Here is a 25,542-nt window from a genome sequence, read left to right on the forward strand (position 1 = left end):
GGGGGACATCCCCGTGTTTCGGTGGCAGGAGCCACCCTTCCCCCCCTCCCGCAGAAATCCCTTCCCGTGCCCCGTGAGCATTCCCGGTGTCCAGCCGGGTTCACCGGGGCCGCTCCTCCCGCCCGCCCGCGGCGGGGACAGGGTGGCAGGGCTGTGCCCGGAATGCCACCCTGTGTCCCCGCACAGGGGGGTCACCGCGCTCGGCCCCCCGCCGCGCATTCCCCGCGTGCTTCCCGAGCCTTGGAGGAATTCCCGAGCCTTAAAGGAGCTCCCAGGGCGGCCGGCGGAGCTGGGCAAAGTCCCGGGGCCCTGGGGGCTGCAGGGGGGGGATCCGTGGGATGGGGTGGATGGGATTGGATGGGATCCATGGGATGGGATGGGGTGGGATCCATGGGATGGGTAGGATGGGATTCATGGGATGAGGTGTCATGGGATCCATGGGATGGGATCTATGGGATGGGATGGGGTCTGTGGGATGGGATGGGATCTGTGGGATGGGATGGGGTGGGATCCATGGGATGGGATCTATGGGATGGGATGAGCCAGGCACGAAGCCAAGGATCCTTTTTAAGTTTGTTGTTGGAGTTCCCAGGATGTTCCGCCCCCGTTTCATCTGGGATTTTAGGGCAAACATCCCCCCGTGCTGTTTTTGGAGCCGTGGCAGCTCGGGGTGGGCAGTGCTGCACCCCAGATTTTGGGGCTGAATGCCAGAGGACAGGTGTGGGGACTTCCAGGCATGGCAATCCCAAAGATTCTGAATGGGAATGTTGGGGTGGGTGACGTGGCTGCTCCCGGAGCACAAGGAGCGGCTGGATCACACCTGAGCCAAAAAACCACCCCAGATCCCACTGGCACCTGGCTGGCCTCTGGGTGGGCACCGCTGGGTGTGAGCAACACCCTGCCCACCCTGCCCCGTGTCCCCGCGGGTGCCACCAGAGCTCGTCCCAGCCCCGTGCCATCTCCCGGGGCTGCTCCGAGTCCCTTCCCACCTTCTCCCGGGCACAGCCGTGCTCAGGGTGGGAAAAGCCCTCGGCTGAGGCGGCGACAGCGGCAGCGGGGCCCGGGGACACCGCGGTCACCGCCGTGGCCGCCAGCTGGAATTCCCCCGGCAGCTCCTGGAAACGCTCCTTTCATCCCAGCCCCGGGTTCCGCAGCCTCCGCGCCCCCGGCAGCCCCCCACCATCACTGCGGCTCTTTCATCCCCGCAGCCCTTTCATCCCGGCCTGGCCATTCCCGCGGCCCCCGCCCCGCCCTGCCCGGCCCCGCGGGGCTTTGGGGCGGCTGGAAGCGACCTCAGCCGCGCTTTGCCGAGAAATGTCATTTTTGGGGGGTGACTTCAGCCCCACAGGGTGTGGGAGCGGGGCTGGAGTCCGGGAGGAACCCCCGGAGGTGAATTGTCCTGGAGGATGGAGGGGTTGTTCTGTGGGTTTATATCCACTGATCCAGGTTTTTCTGGGATAATCCCAGCCTGGACCCTTCTCCTGCTGGTCCTGGGGGAAACTGGTGCTTCCCACTGCTGCATCCCGGGGCTGCAACCATCGCCAAAGGACAGGTGTAGGGACTTTCAGCCATGGAATTGGGCATTCCCGAGGATTTTTCATGGGAATGCTGGGGTGGGTGAGGTGTCTGAGCCTCTCTGGGTCACCCCAGGCTTGGATCCCCCCTCACCCGGGGGCTGCTTTGGGATCCACATCCCCGCCGAGCGCCCTGAGAAAGGGGAAAAAAGGGAATTTTGGGGTGAGCTGGCTGGGGGAGCAGAGCGAGCAGCTCCAGCTCCACTCGCAGCCTTTCCCGGCAGAGCCGAGCCCTGGGCGCTCCCCTGGCCCCGGGGCCCTGAGTCACCCCCGGCAGCGGCTCCTGCCCGGGCTTGCCCCGGGAATCCCGGATCCGCCGGGCCGGCTGCGGGCTCGGGGGGACGCGGGGGGACCCCAGGGACAGCGCGGCCACAGCCAGCTCCGGTGTCGGGGATGTGGTGGGGATGGGGATGGATCCCCCTGGAGCTTCCCAGAGCGCAGGGAAGGGGATGGAGGCCGTGCTCATTAACAGCAGGCTCTTAATGACGCCCAGAGCAGCTCGGGGGTGCCCCCGGAGCTCTGGAATTTGGGTGTCGCCTCCCCTCTGGCCGCGGCCGAGCTCCTTTGGAGCCCTGGGATTGTTCCTTCCTGTCGGAATCTCCCCGGGTCGGTTTTCCCTCTGCCGGGTTTTGTGTCGGAGCCCTTTGTGTGTCTGACACAAGGTGGGCGCAGAGCCAGGGATATTTCTGAGACATTTTGTCAGAACTTTGAGCGCCGGAACAATTAACACAACAAAGCTGAGGTGTTTCTTTGCCTCTGATTCTTTCAAAGTGGTTTTTTTTTTCTGTACTTTTTTTGTAGTTATTTTTTTAAGGTGCCTCCACAACCACCTGTTTGATTGCTGGATTTCTTTGAAGATCTGAAGGATAGAAATCCCCACATGAAAGTCCTCCCGTATTCAATGGCAGCCTGGAGCAGCCCAAAAAAAGGGGGAGAAAGCGGCGCCCGGAAACTTTGATCCCATTTTTTTTGAGCACAAGAAATGGCTGGGCCACTCCTGAGCCAAAAATGCAGCCCCAGACCCCAGTGGGGGCCTGGCCGAGCACTGGTGGCACCCTGAAGCTGTTTTTGGGGTGCTGGGTCTCTGCTGGAAGATTTCTCCCCTCAGGACAGCCCTGCCCATGCCGTGCCAGAGCCTCTGGGATGTGCAGGGATGGGACAGAGGGGATCCAGCACCGCTGGAGCAAACCTGGGTTTGTGGGACCACCAGGACATCTCCTGTCCTTCCCATCCCACCCCTTGCAGGATCCACCCCACCGTGCCTGCCGTGAGCTGATGGGAGCCACAAACCAGAAAATCCTGGAATATCCTGAGCTGGAAGGACCCACGGGGATCGTGGAGTGAACCCTGACCACAGCCCTGGAAGGACCCTCAGGGATCATGGATTTAACTCCTGACCACAGCCCTGGAAGGACCCTCGGGGATCATGGATTTAACTCCTGACCACAGCCCTGGAAGGACCCTCAGGGATCATGGATTTAACTCCTGACCACAGCCCTGGAAGGTCCCACATGGATCATGGATTTAACTCCTGACCACAGCCCTGGAAGGACCCTCGGGATCATGGAATTAACCCTGACCACAGCCCTGGAAGGTCCCACATGGATCATGGAGTTAATTGCTGACCACAGCCCTGGAAGGATCCTCAGGGATCATGGATTTAACTCCTGACCAAGCCCCTCATCCCAACCCCTCGGCTGCTCCCGGGACACTCCGGGCTTGCAAAAGCCACGGGCTCTCACCTCATCCCTGGAGAGCAGCCCTGACAGCGCCGTGACTCAGGGGGCCCTGTGGGTCCCCAGGGGTTGTGACACCTCCTGTCACCACCACGTCACCGCCATGGCATCACCACCATGGCACCTCCACGATGGTGTCACCACAAGGGCATCACCGTGGTGGCATCACCGTGATGGCATCACTGCCATGGCATCTCCACCATGGCACCTCCACGATGCCATCACCTCCCTGGCATCTCCACGCTGCCCAGGCTGGCACCCCCTGGGCTCCGTGGGCAGGGAAACCCACGGGGACCCCAACCCCGCTGCCCTGGGCTGGACCTGCCCGGGGTGGGCACAGGGCTGCTGCCAGCTGCCCGGGGGGTGCAGAAGGTTCCAGAACCCTCTGCCCAGAGCCGCTGCTGCCTCATCGGGCTCCTCCACGGCCGTGGCAGCGCTCGTGCCGCGGCTCACACGGGAAGGGAGCGTGGCACCACGGCAGCTGCAGGCCAGGGCGGCTTTCCCAGCGGATCTCCTGCCTGGGAACGCAGAGCAGCAGCCAGACAGGTTTCTGCAAAGGGCTGGGCTGGCGGATCCCGAATTTGGGATGCTGGTGCCCAGCCAAGCCCGCCTGGCAGTCCTGACCATCCCGTGAGGTATCTCCAGGCACCTGAGCGCCCGCGGGAGTTTGTGCAGCTGGAAACGGCGACCCGCAGCTCCCCGAGGGCCGGGGGGCTGCTCCCCCCGCTCTCCCCGCTCCCCCAGCCCCGCTGGCTCTGGATCCCGCCGGGAATTCCCTGAGAGCCGGGCTGGGCTCCGGCCGCGCCCGCTTTTGCGAGCAGCAGCCGGGGGAAGCGGCGGAGCCGGCTCCGGCGGGGAGCAGCGGGCTGGCAGCCTGGCACGGCGACAGCTCCTGGGTGTGCCACCCGCCCGCCGGGCCGGGGCAGCCGCGCTCGCCCGGCCAGCGGGGCCGGTTCCCCGCCGAGCCCCGCGGCCTCCCGTGCCCGCTCCGCTCGCGTGGGAAGGGCTTGGGAAGGCAGCGGGGAGAAATTCCCATGGAACAGCCATCCCATGCTCCGGGCTGGAGGGACAGATGGGGGCTCTGAGGGCTGTGACAGCGACAGGAGCCCGGGAAGGGCTGGGCTGGGGCACGGTGGGCTTTAGGGAAAGGTTCTTCCCTCTGAAAAGGCGCCCCAGGGAATGGTCACTGTTCCAAACCTTCCAGAGCTCCAGGAATGTTTGGGAAACGCTCTCAGGGTGGGTTTGGGGGTTGTTCTGTGCAGGGCCAGGAGCTGGGTCAGTGATCCCGGTGGGCTCTTCCAGCTCAGGACATTCCAGCATCTCTTTTTTCATCGTGGTGTTTTCATCGCCAGAGCCTTCACTCTGATACTGGCGCTCCTGAGGAGAAACGGGAAGTTGGGATGTCTGAGCTCATCTCAGGGATGCACAGGGTGGGATTTTGGCATCTCCATCGCCCCGCGGGTCCCTCGGGAGCCCCGCGATCACATCAGTGATTTCCCTCTGATCTCCCGTCTCTCGCTGCCACCCCCTCCCCTGCAGCCCCTCCAGCCTGGCTTTGATCCGGGAAGCAGCAATTGATCCTCCTTATCTTTATTGTGGGGCAGACATTCCCGGCACTGCCCTTAATTAAATTCCTCCTCATTTTCCTCCGCGAGCCTCTCCCCCCGCACAAACCCAGGCGAGGATTTGTTTTTAAACCCGTAATTAAAGGATGGGATCGGCCACGAGTGGGACGCGTGCTGGGGGACGGCTCGGGGGGCTGCTGGGGACCCTGTGGGGCTGGCACTGGTCACATCGGCCGTGGTGGCACTGGCACTGGCCACAGTGACACGGGGGTGGCCCACAGTGACAAGGGGATGGCCCACAGTGGCACTGGCACTGGCCCTGGTGGCACTGGCACTGGTCACAATGACACGGGGGTGGCCCACAGTGCCACTGTGGCACTGGCCAGGGTGGCATTGACACTGGCACCTGCCACGGTGGTCCTGTCACTTGTCACAGCAACATGGGGAGGGCTCACTGTAGCCCAGGCACTGACTGTGGTGGCACAGGCACAAATGGTGCTGGCCCTGGCACTGGTCATGGTGGCCCTGGCACTGCCGTGGTGGCCCTGGCACTGGTCACGGTGGCCCTGGCTCTGGTCACGGTGGCCCTGGCCGCTCCAGGTGAGCGCAGCCCGCGGCTCTGGCCGCTCTGAGCTCTTCCGCTCGGAAATGTCTCCCGAGCCTGGCCCGCAGGGCAGGGAGCATTTTTCACGCGGATCAGCCCAAACTGCCCCGGAGACAGCGCAGGAATGCGAGGCATGCTGTCCTGGTACCGGCTCTGCTTCTTACGGCCTAAGCTCGGCCACGCCGCCGGGGGAGGGGACAGCCGGGCACCGCCGTGTCCCCGGTGCTGGCTGCCAACATTCCCCAACCCCTTCATCCTCCTCCTCCTCCTCCTCCTGCTCGGGAGCTCTGCCCAGCGCTGTGCCCGGGTGGGTGAGGGTCTCCGCGCCCCTCGGGGGGTGCGGGTGAGCCCCTCCGGGTGCCTGGACATCCCGAGGGGACAGCACGGGGACATTTTGGGGGTCCTGCCAGCGGTGGGGACATTTTATGGCGCAGCCGAAAGCAGGAGCACAACGCCGGGAGAGAAATCGGCGCCTGGCTTCGTCTGCGCCGGACACCGAGCGGTGACACGGGACAGGGACAGCGCTGGCCCCACCCTGCACCGCCCGGGCACGCCGGGGCACCCTCGGCATGCGGCAGGCCACCCCAGACAGGGGACAGAGCGACATCGAGCCGCGCCACCCCGGTGCCGCCCGGGCTGTCCCCGGATGTCCCCAGCGAGCTCTGTCCCCGCTGCGTGCCCCAACCCCTGCATGTGCCACCCCGGGGGGTGGCCGAGCCCACGAGGGTGCCCGTGGCCGGTGGCAGCAGCCCGGCGTGTCCCGCGGGGACATTCCCCGTGCCCGCTGCCGGCCGGGAGCGCGGCCGCCGCTCTTACATAAAGCGCAATTAGCGGCCTGAAGGGAATTAAGGAATTCCTGCCGGGCTGACGTCAAAGCTTCACCTCTGCCGCACAAAGGGGGCCCTTGTGAGCCCCCCCTGACCCCGCGGGGACAAGGCGAGTCCTCAGGGAGCCCCGCGTGCCGTGCGGGGATTGTCCCCAGCCCAGCGCCGGTGTCACCGGAGCTCCCGGCGGGCTGGGCTGGCCGTGGCACGGTGCCGGGCCCTGTGCCAGCTGCTCGAGGGGCAGCGGGGATGTGGACAGCCGGACATGGGGACAGCAGGGCCATGGGATCCCGAAATTCCCGCCGGGATGGGATCCCCGGCTGGAGGAGCTCCTGTGGCTGCCCCAGCACTGGGCCCCTCTGCGGCTGCCAGCGAGGCCACGGGGACTGGGCAGCGAGTGTCCCCAAGTGCCACAGCGCTGAGGGGGTGGCAGGGCTCACACGTGGGGGCTCCGGCCCCAAAATTCCTCCACGGCGAGGGTGGGGCAGCGCGAGGGAAGTTTTGACTGGAGAGGGTCGGTTCAGACGGGATTTTGGGAGGGTGGTGAGCCCTGGGATGGATTTCCCAGAGAAGAACATTCCCAGGGGAGTGCTCACAGCCAGGTTGTGGGGCCTGGAGCAGCCTGGGACAGCAGAAGGTGTCCCTGGTGGCACTGGGTGGGCTTTAAGGTCCCTTCCACCCCAAACCAGCCGGTGACGTCACGATAGCTGACGCTGCGCTGCGGGCAGGAAGGGGTTAATGCGCTAATTGGGGTGAGTGACCCCACCCTGAGCCCTGCCCCTGCCCGGCCTTACGGGAAGAGGCTCGGGAGCGGCTCCGGGATCCGCGGCGGGGACCGGGGGCCCCCCTGCGGCCGTGGTGCTGCATTCCCTTCCCCGAGAATCCCCTTCCCGGAGCATTCCCTTCCCCGAGAATCCCCTTCCCGGAGCATTCCTGTCCCAGAGAATCCCCTTCCCGGAGCATTCCCTTCCTGGAGAATCCCCTTCCCGGAGCATTCCTGTCCCAGACAATCCCCTTCCCCGAGAATCCCCTTCCCGGAGCATTCCCTTCTCGGGGCATCTCCTTCCTGGAGAATCCCCTTCCAGGAATATCCCCTTCCCGGAGCATCCCCTTTCCGCGGAATCCCCTTCCCAGAGCATTCCCTTCCCGGAGCATCCCCTTCCCCGAGAATCCCCTTCTCAGAGCATTCCCTTCCCACGGAATCCCCTTTCCAGAGCATCCCCTTCCCGGAGAATCCCCTTCCAGGAACATTCCCTTCCCAGAGCATCCCTTTCTCAGAGCATCCCCTTCCCACAGAAACCCCCTCCCGGAGCATTTCCTTCCTGGAGAATCCCCTTTTTAGAGCATCCCCTTCCTGGGGCATCTCCTTCCTGCAGAATCCCCTTCCAGGAACATCCCCTTCCCAGGGCAGATTCCCCAGCTCTGGGCAAGCCCCCCTTGCTCTGGTGACCATTGAGTGACCATTCCCTGCGGAGGGGACGTGCCCTGGGTGTCACCTGCAGCAAGCCTGGAGCTCCAGGGAGCCTCAGAGAGCTCTGTCCTGGTCATACCTGTGCATCCCACCTGGGCACAGCCCTGCTTCCCATCCTGGAGCTCCAGAGAGCTCTGTCCTGGTCATACCTGTGCATCCCACCTGGGCACAGCCCTGCTTCCATCCCGGAACTCCAGAGAGCTCTGTCCTGGTCATACCTGTGCATCCCACCTGGGCACAGCCCTGCTTCCCATCCTGGAGCTCCAGAGAGCTCTGTCCTGGTCATACCTGTGCATCCCACCTGGGCACAGCCCTGCTCCTGCCCTGGAGCTCCAGAGAGCTCTGTCCTGGTCATACCTGTGCATCCCACCTGGGCACAGCCCTGCTCCTGCCCTATCTTTGGGCTGAGCCTTATCTTTGCTATCAAACCTTTACCCCCTCCCAGCTCAAGAGGGGATGCAGGGACCCCGATGCAAGGCCACAGCAGGGCTTGGCTCGGCCCTGGGAGCACGGAGGAGGTGGCAGAGGGACACTCACCCCTCCCAAATGTCCCGTGCCAGTCCTGGGAATCACCACTGAAAAATGTTCAGGGCCAAATTCTCGCCTGGGGCCAAGTGGTTCAGGGTTTCAGAGCGAGTGGAGCAGCTGCTGTTTGCACCAGAGGAGGCCCTGACTGTGCAGGTATTTTATATATATATTTATATATATATGTGTGTGTATAGATATATTACATAAATATATAGGTATGAAATAATTTAAGAACCATCCGAGACAGCATGCTGTGCTCCGGGGTGGGGCTGGGGGGCAGCTGCTGCCCCTCCTGCCCCTGCCCCACCAGCTTGGATTCACAAATGGAAACAGAGTCTGGAATTAAATTAAAAACCGCACACACACACGACACGGGGCAGAGGCCGGACGAGTCCAGGCGTCCCTGAAGAGATCGGATCAGCTGAAGCCCAAGAGTCGGGAAGTCAGGGAATGAAACCAGCGCGGGGGTGTGGTTAGTGCCGGTGCGGACCGCCCCGGGTGTGCCCAGCCCCGGGGACAGTGGGGCGGTGTCACAGCCCCAGTGGCACGGGCTGGTGGGACACGCGTGTCCTGCCGTGTCTGTCGTGGCCCTGCTGTCTCCATCCCCACCTGCTTTGCGTTCGCCCAGTCCCAGGACTTGTTTCCCACCTTGGTTGTCAAGGCCGAAAGGGAAAATCCTGCCCCAGGGAATCCCTCTCCTCTCCCTGCTGGAATTCTCCCAGAGCCAGGTTTGGTCCAGCTCAATCCTTCCCCACCAACTGAAGACCCCTGGGGAAGATCTCCTTCCCGGGGACTTCAGAATGACCTTCAAAAACCACCCAAAACCCCTTAGAAAAAGCCCAAAATCACCGGTGCCTTCCAAAACTCCTCCTTGCTCCCCATCCCACCCTTCCCAACCATCCCAGAGGGATCCCAGACCCAAGAGACTGCCGTGGAGGGCCGGGAAAGCAGCCGGCCCGAGCGCGTGGAGAAGGCTCTGCACCCTCACCCCCGCGTCCCTCTCCTCGTCGGGAAACAAAACCCGGGGGCTGGCGGATCAGCTGGGGAGCAGGACGTGCTCCAGCAAGTAGCTGATGGAGTCCCAGTGCTTCCAGAGGAAGAAGAGGAAGAGGACGAGCAGGGCGGTGCTGAGGATGCGCATGCGGGTCTTCATGAGCGGCGTGATGAAGTTGGCGATGGTGGAGACGAAGACGAGCAGCACGGCCATGAGGGCCAGGATGACGTTGATGAACTTGCCCAGCAGCGCCCGGGCGTTGGCGTTCTCCACCCCCTCCAGCTGCACCACCTGCTGCTGCTGCTGCTGCAGCTCCAGCTTGGTCACCCGCGTCAGGCACGACTCCACGGCCTCCTGCCAGGGGACACAGTGGCTCCAGGGCTGTCCCCTGAGGGATTCCCGGTCTGCTGCTGCTGCTGGGGGGTGGCTCAAAGGGGACCTGGGGACTGTGGTGGCCCACGAGTGGCTGGTCATAGCCCGGTGCTGCGGGTGTGACAGTGACAGACAAGGGGGAATGGAGGGCAGGGACAGAGAGGGTCTAGGGAATGAAATCCTCCCTGTGAGGAGGAACTGGGATGGAATTCCCAGAGAAGCTGTGGCTGTCTCCTCCCTGGACCAACCTGGGATAGTGGGAGGTGTCCCTGCCCTGCCACGGGTGATTTTTAAAGTTCCTTCCAGCCCACACCAGTCTGGGATTCCCTGGTTTTGGGGACATGGTTTAGTCACCTGCCTCTTTCTGTGACAGCACCACAGGGAGAGCTTCACCTGGAGGGTGCTGGGAGAACTGCCCCACCCTCCCTCCCTCCCAGCCCAGGTTCTGTCCCTCACCCCTGGAGGGAGCAGAGGGGGCAGAGCCCTCCCACAGCCCTACCTGGATGTCCCGTGCCCTCTCGTAGGACTGGTAGGCCACCTTCTCCTCCATGCTGGCCAGCTCCTGCTTCAGGTTGGTCATCTCGTTCTGGTGCAGCTCCGTCAGGTCGTTCAGCTGCTCCTCCAGGCGCTCGTACCTGCGCAGGGCAGCCGGGCTGGGACGTGTCCCCGAGACCCCCCTGGCACTGGGGACACCACCCAGCCCCTCCCACCCTCCCCTGGTTGTGGGAAAACCTCTGTGGAGGTGTGGCAGTGAGGAGGGCTGCGGGTCGCCGCGTCTCTTGGCTGGACAAGCCCAGGAGGGCGGCTGGTGGTCCCCAAAGAGCCACCCCGGGTGCCAGCTCCCCTGGCCCTACCTGTAGCGCTCCTCCTGCAAGCACTGGGTCATGTAGGTGTAATCCCGCTGCAGCTGGGCCTTCAGGTCCTCCATGGAGTCCTCCAGGTGCGACTGGCTGTCCTTGATCTCCCGCAGCTCCTCCAGGATGGTGTCGAAGCTGTTGTGGTGGCTGTCCAGCGTGTTGGACTTGGGGCTCCCCAGGCCGCCGGGCCCCGCCCCGGAGTTGCTGCCACCAGCGGAGCCCGAGGTGGCACTGGAGCACTCGTCATCGCTGCCGTACTTGGGGCTGGACACCAGCGTGGCGCTGCCGCTCAGCGCGCGCGAGGCCTCCTCGGGGTGCCCGTCGTCCAGCGTGTCCTTCAGGTGCGCGATGTTGTCGGCGCTGCCGAACTTGTTGCGGATCAGGCTGGCGAACTCCCGCGGCTTGGACACCACGGCCGTGTGGGTGGCCTGGGAGAGCCCCGAGAGGCCGCCCTTGACCCCTTCCACCACGCCGCCGCTGAAGCCGCTGATGCTGGAGCGCACGTTGGCGCCCACGTCCTTCAGCCCTTGGTGCATGTCCCGGAAAACATCCTTGGGCTGGCGGGTGGGGCCGTTCTGCTCGATCTCCTTCAGCTTCTTGTGGTAGTGCTCCAGCTTCTTGTGCAGCTGCGCGATGGTCTGCGCCGACTTCTGGTTCTTCTTCTCGAACACCTGCTTGATGCGCGACGCCTGCTGCTTGTCGGCGTTGTTGGCCAGCTTCAGGTACTCGGCCACGTTGTCATCGCGCGCCTCCTGCTCGATCTTGATCTGCTCCGTGATCTTGAGGATCTTCTGGTGCAGGTGCTCGATGGCGGCTTTGGTGCGCTGAGGGTCGGGGGTGCCATCGGGCACGTCCAGGCACACGGGGCCCTCGGCGTCGCCGTGCCCGGCGCCCGCGGGCAGGTTCAGGGTGGTCACGTCGCCCTTGTCCAGCTGGCGGGGAAGAAAAAGGAGGGAGATGCTCAGGGGAGGGAGGAAAAACCCCAGGAATGGGAGGGGACAGGAGGGAACCGGGCGGGGGATGCACGGGAGAGGCAGGGGAATGATTAACTGGAGAGGCTGGGGGAGTTTTCCGGTTGGTTGGAGATCTCCCAGCCACGCCAGCACTGCTGGAATCCCAGGAATACACCAGGTGACCCCCAGGAACACACCAGCTGATCCCAGGGACACCCCAGGTGACCCCAGAACACAGCAGATGAACCCAGGAATACAACAGGTGACCCCCAGGGACACACCAGCTGATCCCAGGGACACACCAGGTGACCCCAGAACACAGCAGATGACCCCAGAACACCCCAGTTGATCCCAGGAATACACCAGGTGATCCCAGGAACACTCCAGGTGACCCCAGAACACTCCAGGTGACCCCAGGGACACACCAGTTGATCCCAGGCATGCCCCAGTTGATCCCAGGAACACTCCAGGTGACCCCAGAACACAAGAGGTGACCCCAGAACACACCTGTTTATCCCAGGAATACACCAGGTGATCCCAGGGACACACCAGGTGACCCCAGAACACCCCAGCTGATCCCAGGAATACACCAGTTGATGCCAGGGACACATCAGCTGATCCCAGGAACATCCCAGTTGATCCCAGGAATACACCAGGTGATCCCAGGGACACCCCAGTTGATCCCAGAACACCCCAGTAGATGAGCACAGCAGCTGCTCAACCCCCAGCTCCAGCTGGGGTTCAGGGCTGGATTCTCCCAGTGGAATCCAGCAGGGAGCAGCCACTGGCTCTGCCTTTCCACCCTCACCTCGTGCACTGATGGGATTTCTCCAGCCAGGCAGGAAGAAAGAGTGAGGAAAACCAGGATTCGTCACCAAATCTCTGCCCAAACCTGCCCAGAGCACAAGGACGGAGCAGCCCAGAGGTATTTCAGTCCTGCTTTCAGCCAGGACACACCCCAAAGTTCTCCAGCCCAAGAGGAACTGCCCTAATCCCAATTTTTTGGGAGCTGGCGACAGCTGCTGCTCCCAGAGCTGCAGGTGCAGGCTCTCCTCTGCTTTTCCAAGCTCCCTCACCTGGCAGTTCCAAGCTCCTCTTGCAAACACCAGCTGCCACCGCAGGAAATTCGGACAAATGCCAAAATTCCATTTTACAGATGGCAAAACTGGAGCTTTGGGAGAGGAAATCGCCTGCCTGAAGCCACATTTGCAGAGCCTGGACTGCGACCCAGGCCCTGCCTCGTGCTCTCCAACCTGGACGTGCTGCTTGGCCAGTTGGGAAAAAAGAAATAAATGTAAAAATCCCTAAATCTTCCCAGTTGCTGGGTTTTATATGCAGATTCTTATGCAAAACCTCCCTGGTTGTGTAAATGGCTCCTGGCTCCTAATTAAGAGCTGCTTGGAAGTTAAATACTCTTGGCAGACCTGAATAATTTCTCATTTCCATCCCACTTTCCCCGAGTGACCCTTTAATAGGGATAAAGCTGTGGGATCACTGCTTGGGAGTGTGTTGTCACCAGGAAATGCAGGGGGGAAGAGGGAGCAATGTTCTCTCAAGATGCTGCTTGGGAACAATCCCATCTGGAGCAGGGCTTGGAAAAGCCAGAGCCCTCCTGTTGTTCCCTTCCATTATTCCCTTCCATTATTCCCTTCCATCTCCTTTTTTCTCTTGTTTTTTTCGTGTCCTGCTGGGAGTCTGGGGGTGTTGGGATTTCAGCTCAGCTTCCCCCCAAGCCACTCCCCAAAGCTTTTCTTTTCTCCTCACTGCAGAAATGATGCTGGGATGGAGCAGGGGCTGGAGGGCGACAGCAAAAGGCCAATCCCAGCTGGGCTCACTCTGTCTGGAGCGGCAACTTTCTTAAAAAATAAAAATAAAAATGAAGTCATAACAAACTTGCGGTTTTCAGACCCCACTTCCAGGCTATTTTTAGGCTGGGCCCTCCACGGAGGGTTTTGCTTTGGTTTCTTATCACGAGGCAGAAATTAGAAACAGCAGGAAACAGACTTTTTGCCCAGATGTGCAATTCTCTGGACAGAAAAGGGAAAAAGTGACCGTGGCAAAGGAAAAGGCAGCTCTGGAGAGGCCCAAAGGGGAAACACCCGCTGGGGAGGGGAGGGAAAAGTTGCTCAAACTCTGTTTCCAAAGAGGGAGTTGCCCTCTGTAAAGCCAATCTTTTGGATTGGAAAGAAAGGTTTAAATTGGATTTTGGGAAGGAATTCCCGGCTGTGAGGGGGGTGAGATGGAATTCCCATCCCTAAAAGTGGCAAGGCTGGGTTGGAGAAGCTGAAAGGTGTCCCTGCCCACGGCAGGGGTGGCACTGCATGGGTTGTATGGTCCCCCCCTGACCCAAACCAGTCTGGAATTCCATGATTTATCCACGGCATTCCATCTGGGATGGGCAGGGAACAGCGCTGGGCTGAAACCCCGCCACGCTGGGGAAGGCAGAGCAGGTCCTTGCTTTGAAAACAACCCCCCAAAAAAAGACAAAGTGGATCCCTGGAGCATTAACAGGCCCTGCCTGCTAAATCCCAGCGACTGTGCAGGGGATTTAAGGGGGGGATTAGGAAAAGCCACACTTTCCCTACATGCAGCAAACCCGCTGGATGAAAGGCAATTTCTCCTGATGAAATCCCTGTTTTCCAGAGCTTGTTTTGCAGGCAGGCTGGCAGGGCAGAGCTGCTGTGGGATGCGGGAGGAATGCAGGACGAGGGCAGGGAAACCATTCTTATCAGCAGAGCTGAGATCTGCAAAGGGCTGGGGAGCAAACAGGGGCCACAGCTGTGCTCTGCGGGGTCACTGCGGGCTGAGGGCTGAGCCCAGGGACAGCTGGGGATGTCACCCCAGCTCGGGGATGTCACCTGGGCTCGGGGATGTCACCCCATCTTGGGGCTGTGTCCCCTAAGTCAGGGCTGTCACCCCAGCTCAGGGCTGTCACCCCAGCTCAGGGATGTCACCCCAGCTCAGGGATGTCACCCCTGCTTGACACTGTGTCCCCCCAGCTCAGGGCTGTGTCCCCTCGGTTAGGGATGTCCCCCCAGCTCAGGAATGTCACCCCAGCTCAGGGCTGTCACCCCCAGCTCAGGGCTGTGTCCCCCAGCTCAGGGCTGTCCCCCAGCTCAGGGCTGTGTCCCCAGCTCGGGGCTGTGTCCCCAGCTCGGGGCTGTGTCCCCAGCTCGGGGCTGTGTCCCCAGCTCGGGGCTGTCCCCCAGCTCAGGGCTGTGTCCCCAGCTCGGGGCTGTGTCCCCAGCTCAGGGCTGTGTCCCCCAGCTCAGGACTGTCCCCCCAGCTCAGGACTGTCCCCCCAGCTCGGGGCTGTCCCCCCAGCTCAGGGCTGTGTCCCCAAGCTCGGGCCCGTGGCTGTCCCAGCACATCCCCGCCTGGCTTTAACCCCGTTCTTAAGGAATTGCAAAATTGTTGCAAAGTTCAGAGCAGCACTCTGGGGGAGCTGACATCACCCCCTGAATTATTCTGTTTTCTGTGCCCCGCAGCCCACAGGACACCCCGGGGATGAGCCGAGGCTGTATCCAACCCCAGCAAGGACCTTCCCTACAAAGTATCACTGTGATTCCTGCCTGGAACCCATCCCGGGGACAGCACAGCCCTGGGAAGGACCATGTGCACCTTCCAGCAGGGACAAAACAAGAACAAGTGCCACTGATGCCAAATCCAGGGAGCTGCTGCCCGGATCCATCAGCTCCCCCGCACAAGTGCCACCCTGCCTGGGGCACTTGGTGGCCCTGGAATGCCACCAGGGAGAGGCCACGGCCAGCACAGAGATGCAGGCGTGTGCTGGACGTGGGGAGGGGGATTTTGGGGCAGTGATTTCACGTGGCCCCCGTTCCTCAGAGCACTTTGCCAGCACAGCATCCCCAGCGCTGGTCACTGCCCGCTGTCACCGGGGCCACCACGAGCGTCCTGTCCCTGTCCCCACACGGGCTCCTAGCCCTGTGACTCCCCGAGCTGAGCTGTTATTCCCACCAGACCCAGCCCAGGTGTTGAAAATAGCAGCGGGAGCCCTGACTCACAATCCCCAGCCTGCTCCCGAGCCCGCGGCAGCGCCCGGGGCCGGCAGCGCCGTGTGCCCCCTGTGCCACCCCTGCAGGGGCACAACGGGCTGGCTGCTCTCCTTCCCCAGCTCCCTGCTCTCCTTCCCCAGCCTGACAATAATTTCCCTTACATAATGCAGGGATTAAGGCTCAGCCTTCCAGCTGCAGCAGTTTCCCACCCGGCACGGGAGGCGCTGGGAGGGTTTCGCTCTCTGCTTCCATCCCCCGAGGAACGGCGGCACCGAGACCCCCGTGGGTCTCTCTGCCCATCCCCATCACCTCACCCGAACCCCAAAAGCTGCCAGGACCTACCTCCATGGCGGGCAGGGCTGGGGTGCCCCGGGGCTAGTTGGCTGCCCGGTGTCCCCGCGCTGTCCCCGAGGCTGGCAGCGCTGCCATGGCACGATTCCCGGCTAGGGAAGGCAGCGGCGGATGGCAGCGAGGTCTTGGGGGAGCAGCAGGAGGAGAAGCCTCTGGTGGACCCCGTCAGGGCTGGCCCCGCGATCCCGGAGCGATCCCGAGCGCTCCCCGCGGTTCCCGGAGCAATCCCGGAGCGTTCCCGGAGCTTTCCCCGCGGTTCCCGAGCGCTCCCCGCGGTTCCCGGAGCGATCCCGGAGCTCTCCCCGCGGTTCCCGGAGCAATCCCGGAGCTCTCCCCGCGGTTCCCGGAGCTCTCCCCGCGGTTCCCGGAGCGCTCCCCGCGGTTCCCGGCGGTTCCCGGAGCTCTCCCCGCGGTTCCCGGAGCTCTCCCCGCGGTTCCCGGAGCGTTCCCGGCGGTTCCCGGAGCGCTCCCGGAGCTTTCCCCGCGGTTCCCGGAGCGCTCCCCGCGGTTCCCGGCGCGCAGGGACGGAGGCGCTGGCTCCGGCGGGATTGCCGACTCAGGAAATCTGCCCGAGCTGTTTACAGCTCCCAGCGAGCCGAGCTTCCAGGGCTGTAATGCAAACCCCCCCGTGCCCGTGCCGGGATATTCACACGCCTCCAGCCCCACACGCTGCCTGTGCCCTGACGCAGGAGGTCGGGACGGGCTCCTGTCGCCTGCTGTGTCACAGAGAGGGACAGCAAAGGCTGGGAGAGGCAGCGGGAGGCATCCACAAAGGAAAACCGCGAGTGGAAACAGTCGGGGAAAAAAATATCCTGTCACTGAGCGAGGAGAGGGAGTTAAAAACCGGGAATGAGCCACTCGTGCCAGCACCGGGAGTCAAAAACCGGGAATGAGCCACTCGTGCCAGCACCGGGAGTCAAAATCCGGGAATGAGCCACTCGTGCCAGCACCGAGGCGTCCTGGACCAGGACCTGGATCTGTCCCTGTCACCCCATGAGAGCGGGGGTGGCACTGACCCCATTCTGCCATGGGAGAACACACCCGGCACCAAAACCCTCATCCCCTTCCAGCCCAGCTCCCATCCACCCCCACCGGCACAGGGAAACCTGGAAATTCCAGATTCCCTGGAAATGCCACCCCAAACCCCGCCGTGCCTACCGTGCTGCGCCCAGCTGTGCCAGGGCAGGGCGAGGACGGGGCACAGCTTCCCGGGGGTGCCACACGGAGCCGCGGGGACCGGGAGGTGACACCGCAGAGCTGCCCCCGGGGCCGGGAGGTGACACCGAGCTGCCCCCGGGGCCGGGAGGTGACACCGAGCTGTCCCCGGGGCCGGGAGGTGACACCGAGCTGCCCCCGGGGGTGGCACCGGCAGGGGCTCCTCTCCTCCCGGCTGGGCAGGGGCTGCTCCTGGCCCATCCCTGGGTGCCAGGGGGGTTTGGAGCAGCCGCTCCCGCCCCGTGGGTGCCTCTGGGGTGACCAGGGCTGGTCAGCTCGGTTCTGGCCTCTGCCATAGCATCACTTCTGCTTTCAGCACGGCGGGCAGAGGTCACTTCCCGTGGCTCTTGTGCTGTCTCAGCAGGGCAGGAGAACCAGGCAGCTGCACAGGAGCCGGTGGAAAGCACCCTGCCTGCTTGCCAGTTCCCTCCTGAAGGGGCTGGGGCTGCCCTGGAGCCCTGCTGCTTCCCCCTATGGTTTTGGGGGCTGGGAAGTGAGTGGCTCACGCACCCCAGGGGGAAGCCCCATGTCCCCCACAGCCCCTGCCAGCTCACAAACCCTGCTCCCGGCCCTGGGGAAAGGTGGAGGAGCAGGAATTTCCCAGAGGAGGCTGGTGGAGCGAGGACTGGTAAAGGCTGGGATGCTCAGGAAGAGCCAGCGCAGGCAGGCTGCTGCAAGGAGCCTGGAGAGCATTTCTGGGACTTACTGAGGTGCTCAGGGGCTGGGCTCCCAGGAGAACAGCTGCTCCCAGCTCCCAGCACGAGGGAAAGGGTAAAAAATCACTGCAAACAACAAAGAGCCTCGCTGCTGAATGGGCCGGGGTAACAAACCACTGCAAACAACACAATCGTGGCTGCTGAACGGCCCAGCCGAGCCAGGCAGAGCAGTGGGGCAGCATCTCCCCTCCCAGGGGCACAAAGTCCCTGCCACAGCATGCAAAACCCCCTCCTGGCACGGGAAAAAAGGGAATTCTGCACGGGAATTACCCTAGAGGTTGGTGTCACGCTCCCCATCATCCTTCCCCCCAGCTGCTGTTTTTCAGGCCTGACTGTATGAGGCAAATTTAGAAATGAATACCAGCTCCCAGGCAAAGGAAACCCTGGATTTTCCACAAAATCCCGGCAGATTTGGTGTGTTCTGTGCTGGGCAGGGCAGGGTCCAGCTGCAAAGCCTTGGTCTGGGCACCAGGAGGGTCCCCACGAATACGGGGCAGGTTTGGGGCTGGGGCTTGGCTCTGCCTGGGGTTGGGCTTAGCACAGAGAAGCAGGAATTAAAACCAGCAGGAAAACCTTCATTGACTGGGCTGGGAAAACTGCCCAGATGGGTTGTTGGGATGCTGGTACAGATCTGCCAAACCCCACTGCTCCTCAGCACCCCACTCCCCAGGGGATTTGGTGGCTGCAGCAAATCCTCCTTGCTGGGCCTCCTCCTGCAGCTCCCACCCTGCTGCTCACCCCCGGCCCTGCACATCCCAAATCCCTGCCTGGAGAGGGGAGCAGGGAGGGGGGAATACTCCCAAAGCCCCCCAGCAATCCCAATCCTCCAATGGTGCCAGGAGAACAAAGGGCACCGCCAAGCGCTGCCGGGCACTTCCCAAAGGGAACCCAAACAAACAAACAAACAAATAAACAATCAAACAGAGCCACCACTGCTCCCGGTCCCCAGCACGGCTGGGACACTGCCACCACCCCACGGGGTTCAGGGCACTCGAGGAGTGCTGTGGTACAGATGGAAAGATCCCGGGATTGTCCCTTGGGAAGCGCCAGGGTGTCCGTGCCCATGTGGAACCTGGCATTTCCCAACTGCACAGCACATCCCCAAGCTGGGCCTGTCCCTTGTGCCCTGGCCTTGCAGGGACAGCTCTGAAGGGACAATTCAGCGAGCAGCTGAATGGGTGAAGCCATCCAGGCCCTGCCCACGCTTGGAGAATATTTGGAAGAATTCCTGCTGTTGTTTTTGCTGAAGGGAGTGACCCTGACACAGCATTAACCCCCCCAGCAGCTCAGCACCTCCAGCAGGGCTGGTGCAGCCAGGGGGGATTTTTGGGGGCTTCTACACGGAGGATTTGAGGGGGAAGCAGGGAGAGACCGAGCCACAACCCCAGCCAGGTGAGGAGCCACAAACAGGACACTCTGGAACCAAATCCTGCTCCCAGCCCAGAGCAGCAGGGGTCAGCTGAGAGATCACAGCATGGACACAAACCCTGCACCCCAAATCCTGCCCTGCACCCTGGGCATCCACCCCCAAATCCCCCGGGATCGCGGCGCTGCCTGCCGGGAGCGGGAGCTGCGGGTGGGCTGCAATCAACAGCCATATGTCACCGAGGCTGAGAACACCATGTCTTCACGAGGGCTGAATCAGTAGCAGAGTCTGATATTCTTCTCCTCCTGAATTAATTAAGCAGCAATCTCGGGCGTCTTTGTCTTTCCAGCTATTATCTGCTCATTCCAGAGCGCTCATCCCGACGGGAGTGAGGGAAGGAGCTCCCAGCACCAGCCCTGCCTCACAGACTCATCCCCTGCCACACGTGGGGAGTGGGAGCTCACCTGCACGCTCACACCTCCAATTCCAGCTCAGGAACCCCAAAAATCCTCTCAAAATCCCCAAAACCCCTGGCATTTGTAGGTTTCTGCTCCCCAGCTCATCCCTTGGGTGCCACAGGGGTGTCCCAGGGGCTCGGGGTGCAGGGGGGCAGCTTTTCACCCCCCTTCTGCTCCCTTTGGCCTGGTTCACCTCCTCCCCTGGGATTTTAGCCCCTGGGAAGGAGGGGAGGATATGCCAGAAAATCCTCCCGAGGAGATGCAGGACACTTCACCAAACTCATGGATGGGCCGGAATGAATTCCAGCTGGGGAAACGGAGGCAGCAACGAGGGAAAGCTCCTGCCTGGGGAAATTCTGCCCGGTGGGGCCAATCCTCACCCGGTCCCTGTCCCAGATGCTGGCTGAGCCCGGGTAACCGGAGCTGTGGGAGGGAGAAAGCACATCCTCCCCCAGGAACCAGCGGCACGCCAGGAGGGAGCCGGGGCATGGGGGACACGAACCTTCCCTGACATCCCCGAGCCACCCCAAACCCCCGTGTCCCCCCGGGCTGGCTGCTCGGGAACTCCGGGTTTCTCCTGTAATCCGTCTGGCCCCGATATAGCCACTGACCCGGGGGAAGCTAAATTTAGCGGGATGAATCCTGCCCTGTGTCCCCAGGGCTGCTGCCCTTGAGGCAGCACAGCGCCAGGGCTGGGGCTGCAGGGACAGGTCCCCCCCGGACACCGGGGACACTCCTGGGACACGGAGAGAGGAGTTTGGAGCAGGGAACGGCACTTTTGGGTCGTGATCCCATAACAACGGGGGGCTCACAGCTCAGGGCCGGCCCGAGGGGCAGCACGAAGCCGCCCCTGCCCCCCCGGTGCCTCACAGGAGAAGCATCTGCTCGGGGAGGGGACACGGCCGGCGGTGGCAGCTGCCGCTGTCACTTGCCGAGGGACGCGGAGGGCAGCGGGCCCCACGGGGCCGGCCCCTCGCCGCCCCCGGGGGACCTCGGCGGGTCCGGACCGGGCTGGGAACCCGCGCGGGTGACACGTGCGACGGGGACAGGCCTGGGGGACGCGGGGAGCACGGCTGGACAGACAGAGAGAGGGACGGACGGACGGACGGAGAGAGAGGGAGGGACGGACGGAGAGACGGGTGGACAAACGGACGGACAGACAGGCGGAGAAAGGGACGGACGGCCAGACAGAGGGGCAAACGGACGGACAGACGGAGAGGGACAAACAGACGGACAGACGGAGAGAGGGACGGACGGACGGACATACAGACGGACAAACGGACGGACAGACGGAGAGAGAGACGGACGGACGGCCAGACAGACGGACGGACGGCCCCGCCGCCGTTAACGCCGCCCTCTAACGGGTCCCGCCGCCCCCCCGGGGCCGGGGCTCACCTGCGCGTGGACCATGCCGCCGTCCCCGCAGTCGGCGCAGCTCCCCGGCAGCGCCAGGCACAGCACCCCGCGGCCGCCCCGCTCCAGCTCGGGCCGCCCCGCCGGGGAGCGCGGCCCCCCGGGGGCGAGGTGCCCCGCCAGCCCCGTTAGCCCCGGGGGCTGCGGGGACCCCCCGGCCGGGCGCTGCCGCCGCCGCTAATTCCCGAGCGCCCGGCTGCGCCTGGCGGGTCACCAGCAGGGGATTAGGGGGATCAGGGGAAAGCTCCCGGCACGCTCCCGGCGCCGTGCTGCTGCCTCCCCCGGCCCCGGCAGTGCCACTGCCGCGCTGTCACACGTGCCGCCGGCACGGCACCGGCACGGCACGGCACGGCACGGCACCGGCACGGCGGGTACCCCCCAAACGGGCCCGCCGGGGGCAAACCGCCCTCCGTGCCGGTGTTTGGGATGAGGGGATGACCCCCGCCCTGGGGAAGGAGTTCGTCCAGCCAGGAGCTCCGCGGGACACACGGGAAAGCGGATTTTCGGGATGCAGGGATGATCCCGGCTGTTGGAACCCGCAGCCCCAGGGAAGGAGCTCCTCCAGCTCGGAGCTTTGTGGGACACATGGGAGAGAGGATTTTTGGGATGCAGGGATGCTCCTGGCCCTGAGGAAGGAGCTCCTTCAGCCAGGAGCTCTGTGGGACACAGGGCAGAATGGATTTTTGGGATGCAGTGGATTTTTGGGATGTTCCTGGACCCCAGAGAAGGAGCTCCTCCAGATCAGAGCTTAGTGGAACACATGGGACAGGGAATTTTTGGGATGCAGGGATGACCCCGGCCCTGGGGAAGGAGCTCCTCCAGCCAGGAGCTCTGTGGGACACATGGAGAGAAGATTTTTGGGATGCAGGGAAGCTCCCAGCCCTGGGGAAGGAGCTCCTCCAGCTCAGAGCTCCATGGGACACAGGGGACAGGGGATTTTTGGGATGTTCCTGGACCCCAGGGAAGGAGCTCCTCCAGCCCGGAGCTCTGTGCTACACACGGGTATCAGATTTTTGGGATGCAGGGAAGCTCCCAGCCCTGGGGAAGGAGCTCCTCCAGCTCTGTGCCTGCAAAGCAGGCTCTTGGAGCACAGAGGAAACCAAACCCTGTTCCCTGCTGCCAGGAGCAGCCCGGGCATTCCCGGCCCATCCCAAACTCAAGGTGGGAACAGGGAGGGGGCTGGAGGGCTGGGGAGAGGGAAAATCACAAATACCTGCCCTGCCAAGGAAGGTTTGTCCCCAGAGTGGGAACCCCAGGTGGGGGTGAGCCCTCGGCAGTGCTCCTTTTGGGGGGAGCCACAAACCCCAAAAGCCAGAAGGGGCGGCCAGCACCAAATCCCAGGCTGAGCCATGGTCCCACTGAGCCCCTCAGGCTGCTCCTGGGGGGAATTAGGGGGTGCAGGGGGAGGAATTTTGTGTGCCAGGGTACACGGGGTGAGGAACTAGTGCAGGAAAAGGGAAGGCAGAACTGCAGGAACTTAATTAATTGAACAAGAAAAATTAAAAGGAAAGAAAAAAAAAATCACCAGTAGCTGCTCAAAAAGCACTTGCTGAGACTGAGCAATCCCACGAGGGACCCATCCAGCATCTGCTCCTCAGGGAAGGGGTGGAAAATTCAGCATGAAATCCGTGGGGAGGGTGGGAATGTCTCCTTCCCAGGAGCCCCGTGCATCCCGTGGGGCTTCCAAAGGGATGGGGAACAGGGAGGAGGTGCCAGATCCCTGGGGACAAGGCAGGGGTGATGCCAACCCCCCCTCTGGAGCCCATCCCTGAGGAGAAGGAGCTGCCCTGCTGCAGGCAGGAGGCTCAGGGCTTCCTGAGGGCTCCTGGAAAACCAATCCGGCTCGGGAATATCGCGGGGCTCGTGTTTCTCTAAATAAGTTATTTTTCCACTGCCTCACAAAGGTGTTGTCTCTCTTCTTATTACTCTTTGTGTCATATGCAGTTAATTATTCATCCCCTCTCTGGGCTGCTCTGGGAGTGGACAGGGATCTGCTCTGGATGCTTCTGGCCCAGTGGGGTGGAGGATTTGGCCATAATCCCAGTGGGATTGGGATCCTGGCAAGGCAGTGGCACAGGCCATGCCCCAGAGGAGGCCACGAGGGAGAAATTTTGGCTGCAGATGCTCAAATGAACAACCTGATGCTCCTCATCACCTGGTGACATTCCAGAAGGGAGGAGCAGGGACAGCCAGGGAAGGATTGGGGTGTCCTGATTTGGGGAGAGGAGATTCTGGGCAGCTCCTTGGAAAGCTGCTGGCACACTGACATTTTTATCCTTGGGACCACTTTCCCGTGTCCCTGTCGGAGCCTGTCTGGCCTCTCCCCAGGCTGAGCTTTTCCAATCCACTGCTGCAGCTCTCAGGTGAATGAAAAACACAAAAAGGATTGAATTAAAAACACAAAAAGGATTAAATTAAAAACACAAAAAGAAGGATCCTCATTTCCCTGAGAGCCACTCCAGGCTGTGGAACCCCCCACAGCTCTGAAGATGAAGGGGAGAAGCCAGGAGGGAAAATCCCCCCCTGCACCTCTCAGCGCCTGTCCCTTGAACTCAGCGTGTGCTAATTGGGCTGGTGCATAATTAATGGCACTAAACACTAGATGGAAACACCATCCTGCCCATCAGCCCGGCACAGACTGGTTTCAGAATCACTTGGGATGGGACCAAATCGCAGCAGCCAGGCTGAGCCCGGGGGTGCCTCTGGACTCCCCCATCCCACGGGAACAGGGTCGTGCCAGGGCCTTTGAATCCCTCAAATCCCACCCTGGGAATCGTGTCCCTGCCTTCAGTTTCCCGTGAGAAGCCTCAGTTCCAGCAGCTCCAGGTTCCCAAGGGCTGCCACCACTGCTTGGTGCCACAGCACTGCCCTGAGGGACAGCCCTGTCCCAAGGGAATTTTGGGGTGCCCTGGCTCCCCACTCTGTTCTCGTGCTCCCCAACCCCGGTGACGCCACAGAATCCCAGGATCACTGAGGGTGGAAAATCCCTCTGGGATTACTGAGTGCAGGCTGTGCCCGATCCCCACCCTGAGCACTCAGTGCCACCTCCAGGGACGGGCACTCCAAACCCCCCTGGGCAGCCCCTTCCAGCCCTTTCCAGGAGGAAATTCCTGCTGATGTCCACCCTGAGCCTTCTGAGGTACAGATCAAGGTGATGTCCCCTTACCCTGTCACTGTGGGAGCAAAGCCTGACCCCACTGCCTGCATCCCACCAGGGACTCGTGCAGAGCCCCAAAACCCTTCCAGACCTTCCTTTCCTCTGGGACAACTGCTCCGAGGTGCTCCATCCCCACCTTATCCGCCAACCGCTCATTGTGGGAGCAAAGCCTGACCCCACTGCCTGCACCCCACCAGGGACTTGATCAGAACCCCAAAACCCCTCCAGACCCCCCTGGCCTCCAGCACAACCCTTCCATCCCTACCTTATCCACCAGCCCCTCGCTGTGGGAGCAAACCCTGACTGACCCCACTGCTTGCAACCCATCAGGGACTTGTGCAGAGCCCCAAAATCCCTCCAGACCCCCCTTTCCTCCAGCACAACCCCTCCAAGTTGCTCCATCTCTACCTTATCCGCCAGCCCCTCACTGTGGGATCAAAGCCTGACCGACCCCACTGCCTGCACCCCATCAGGGACTTGATCAGAGCCCCAAAACCCCTCCAGATCCTCCAGCCCAGCCCCTCCAAGTTGCTCCATCCCTACCTTATCCACCAGCCCCTCGCTGTGGGATCAAAGCCTGACCGACCCCACTGCTTGCACCCCATCAGGGACTTGATCAGAGCCCCAAAACCCCTCGAGATCCTCCAGCCCAGCCCCTCCAAGTTGCTCCGTCCCTACCTTGTCCGCCAGCCCCTCGCTGTCCTCGGCCAGCAGGTAGACAGCGCCGCTCTCGGCCAGCAGGATGGCCGTGTCCGTGGTGGACGACGAGCGGGGCCTGCCCTGGTGCTGATGCAGGATGGCCGTGAGGCCGCTGTCCTGGGGGGCTTTGCGCCCGAGGTGGGGGCTGCCCTTCTGGGGCTCCAGCGAGCCGCTCTTGGCGCGGCGGCTGCCGCTGTGCAGGCTGGTGCCGCGCTTGATGGACGGGCGCGAGCGGATCTGCTGCAGCACGCGGTTGAAGGCCGTGGGCCGGGCGGGGAGGTCGTGCAGGGACACGGCGTAGGACACGCGGTGCATCTCCGGCGAGCGCTCCTTCTCGTCGGGGGACTCGTGGTCAGAGGCGCCGTGGGGGGCTGCCGACGGTGTCGGTGGCCCCGGTGGCGCCGGCTCCTGCGAGCCCGGCTGCTCGCGCTCCCGCGAGCGCCGGCGGCTGTGGAAAAGGTGCTTGAGGCCATGGCTGAACATGGAGCCCTCGGAGAGCTGCTGGATTTTCTGTGGGAGAGGAGAGGGAGGGGGCTGTTAATTGAGGGAATGGGTGCTGTTAATTGAGGGAATGGGCGCTGTTAATGGAGGGTGTTAATCAAGGGAATGGGCACTGTTAGTCGAGGGAATGGGCACCGTTTGTTAACTCAAGGAATGGGCGCTGTTAATTGAG

General features: G+C 62.6%; 1 protein-coding gene across 3 annotated transcripts in view; it reads right to left on the reverse strand.

The window, feature by feature from the left end:
- Positions 1-8,450: 8,450 nt before the first annotated feature.
- TMCC2 (transmembrane and coiled-coil domain family 2) overlaps positions 8,451-25,542 on the reverse strand; it is a 29,773-nt gene continuing 12,681 nt past the window's right edge. The window contains exons 2-5 of one of the 3 annotated variants that reach the window (XM_064399119.1): positions 24,849-25,379; positions 10,523-11,457; positions 10,168-10,303; positions 8,451-9,650 (exon numbers count right to left, since the gene is read on the reverse strand). In XM_064399119.1, coding sequence (XP_064255189.1) covers positions 9,339-9,650; positions 10,168-10,303; positions 10,523-11,457; positions 24,849-25,379 — 1,914 coding nt within the window. In that variant the 3' untranslated portion in view covers positions 8,451-9,338. Of the gene's footprint in view, positions 9,651-10,167; positions 10,304-10,522; positions 11,458-15,836; positions 16,072-20,995; positions 21,266-24,848; positions 25,380-25,542 lie in introns of those variants that run through there. The other 2 variants (XM_064399120.1, XM_064399122.1) reach the window with 2 other exon arrangements.

Source organism: Passer domesticus, chromosome 25, assembly GCF_036417665.1.
Source record: "Passer domesticus isolate bPasDom1 chromosome 25, bPasDom1.hap1, whole genome shotgun sequence".
Classification (NCBI taxonomy): Eukaryota; Metazoa; Chordata; class Aves; order Passeriformes; family Passeridae; genus Passer; species Passer domesticus.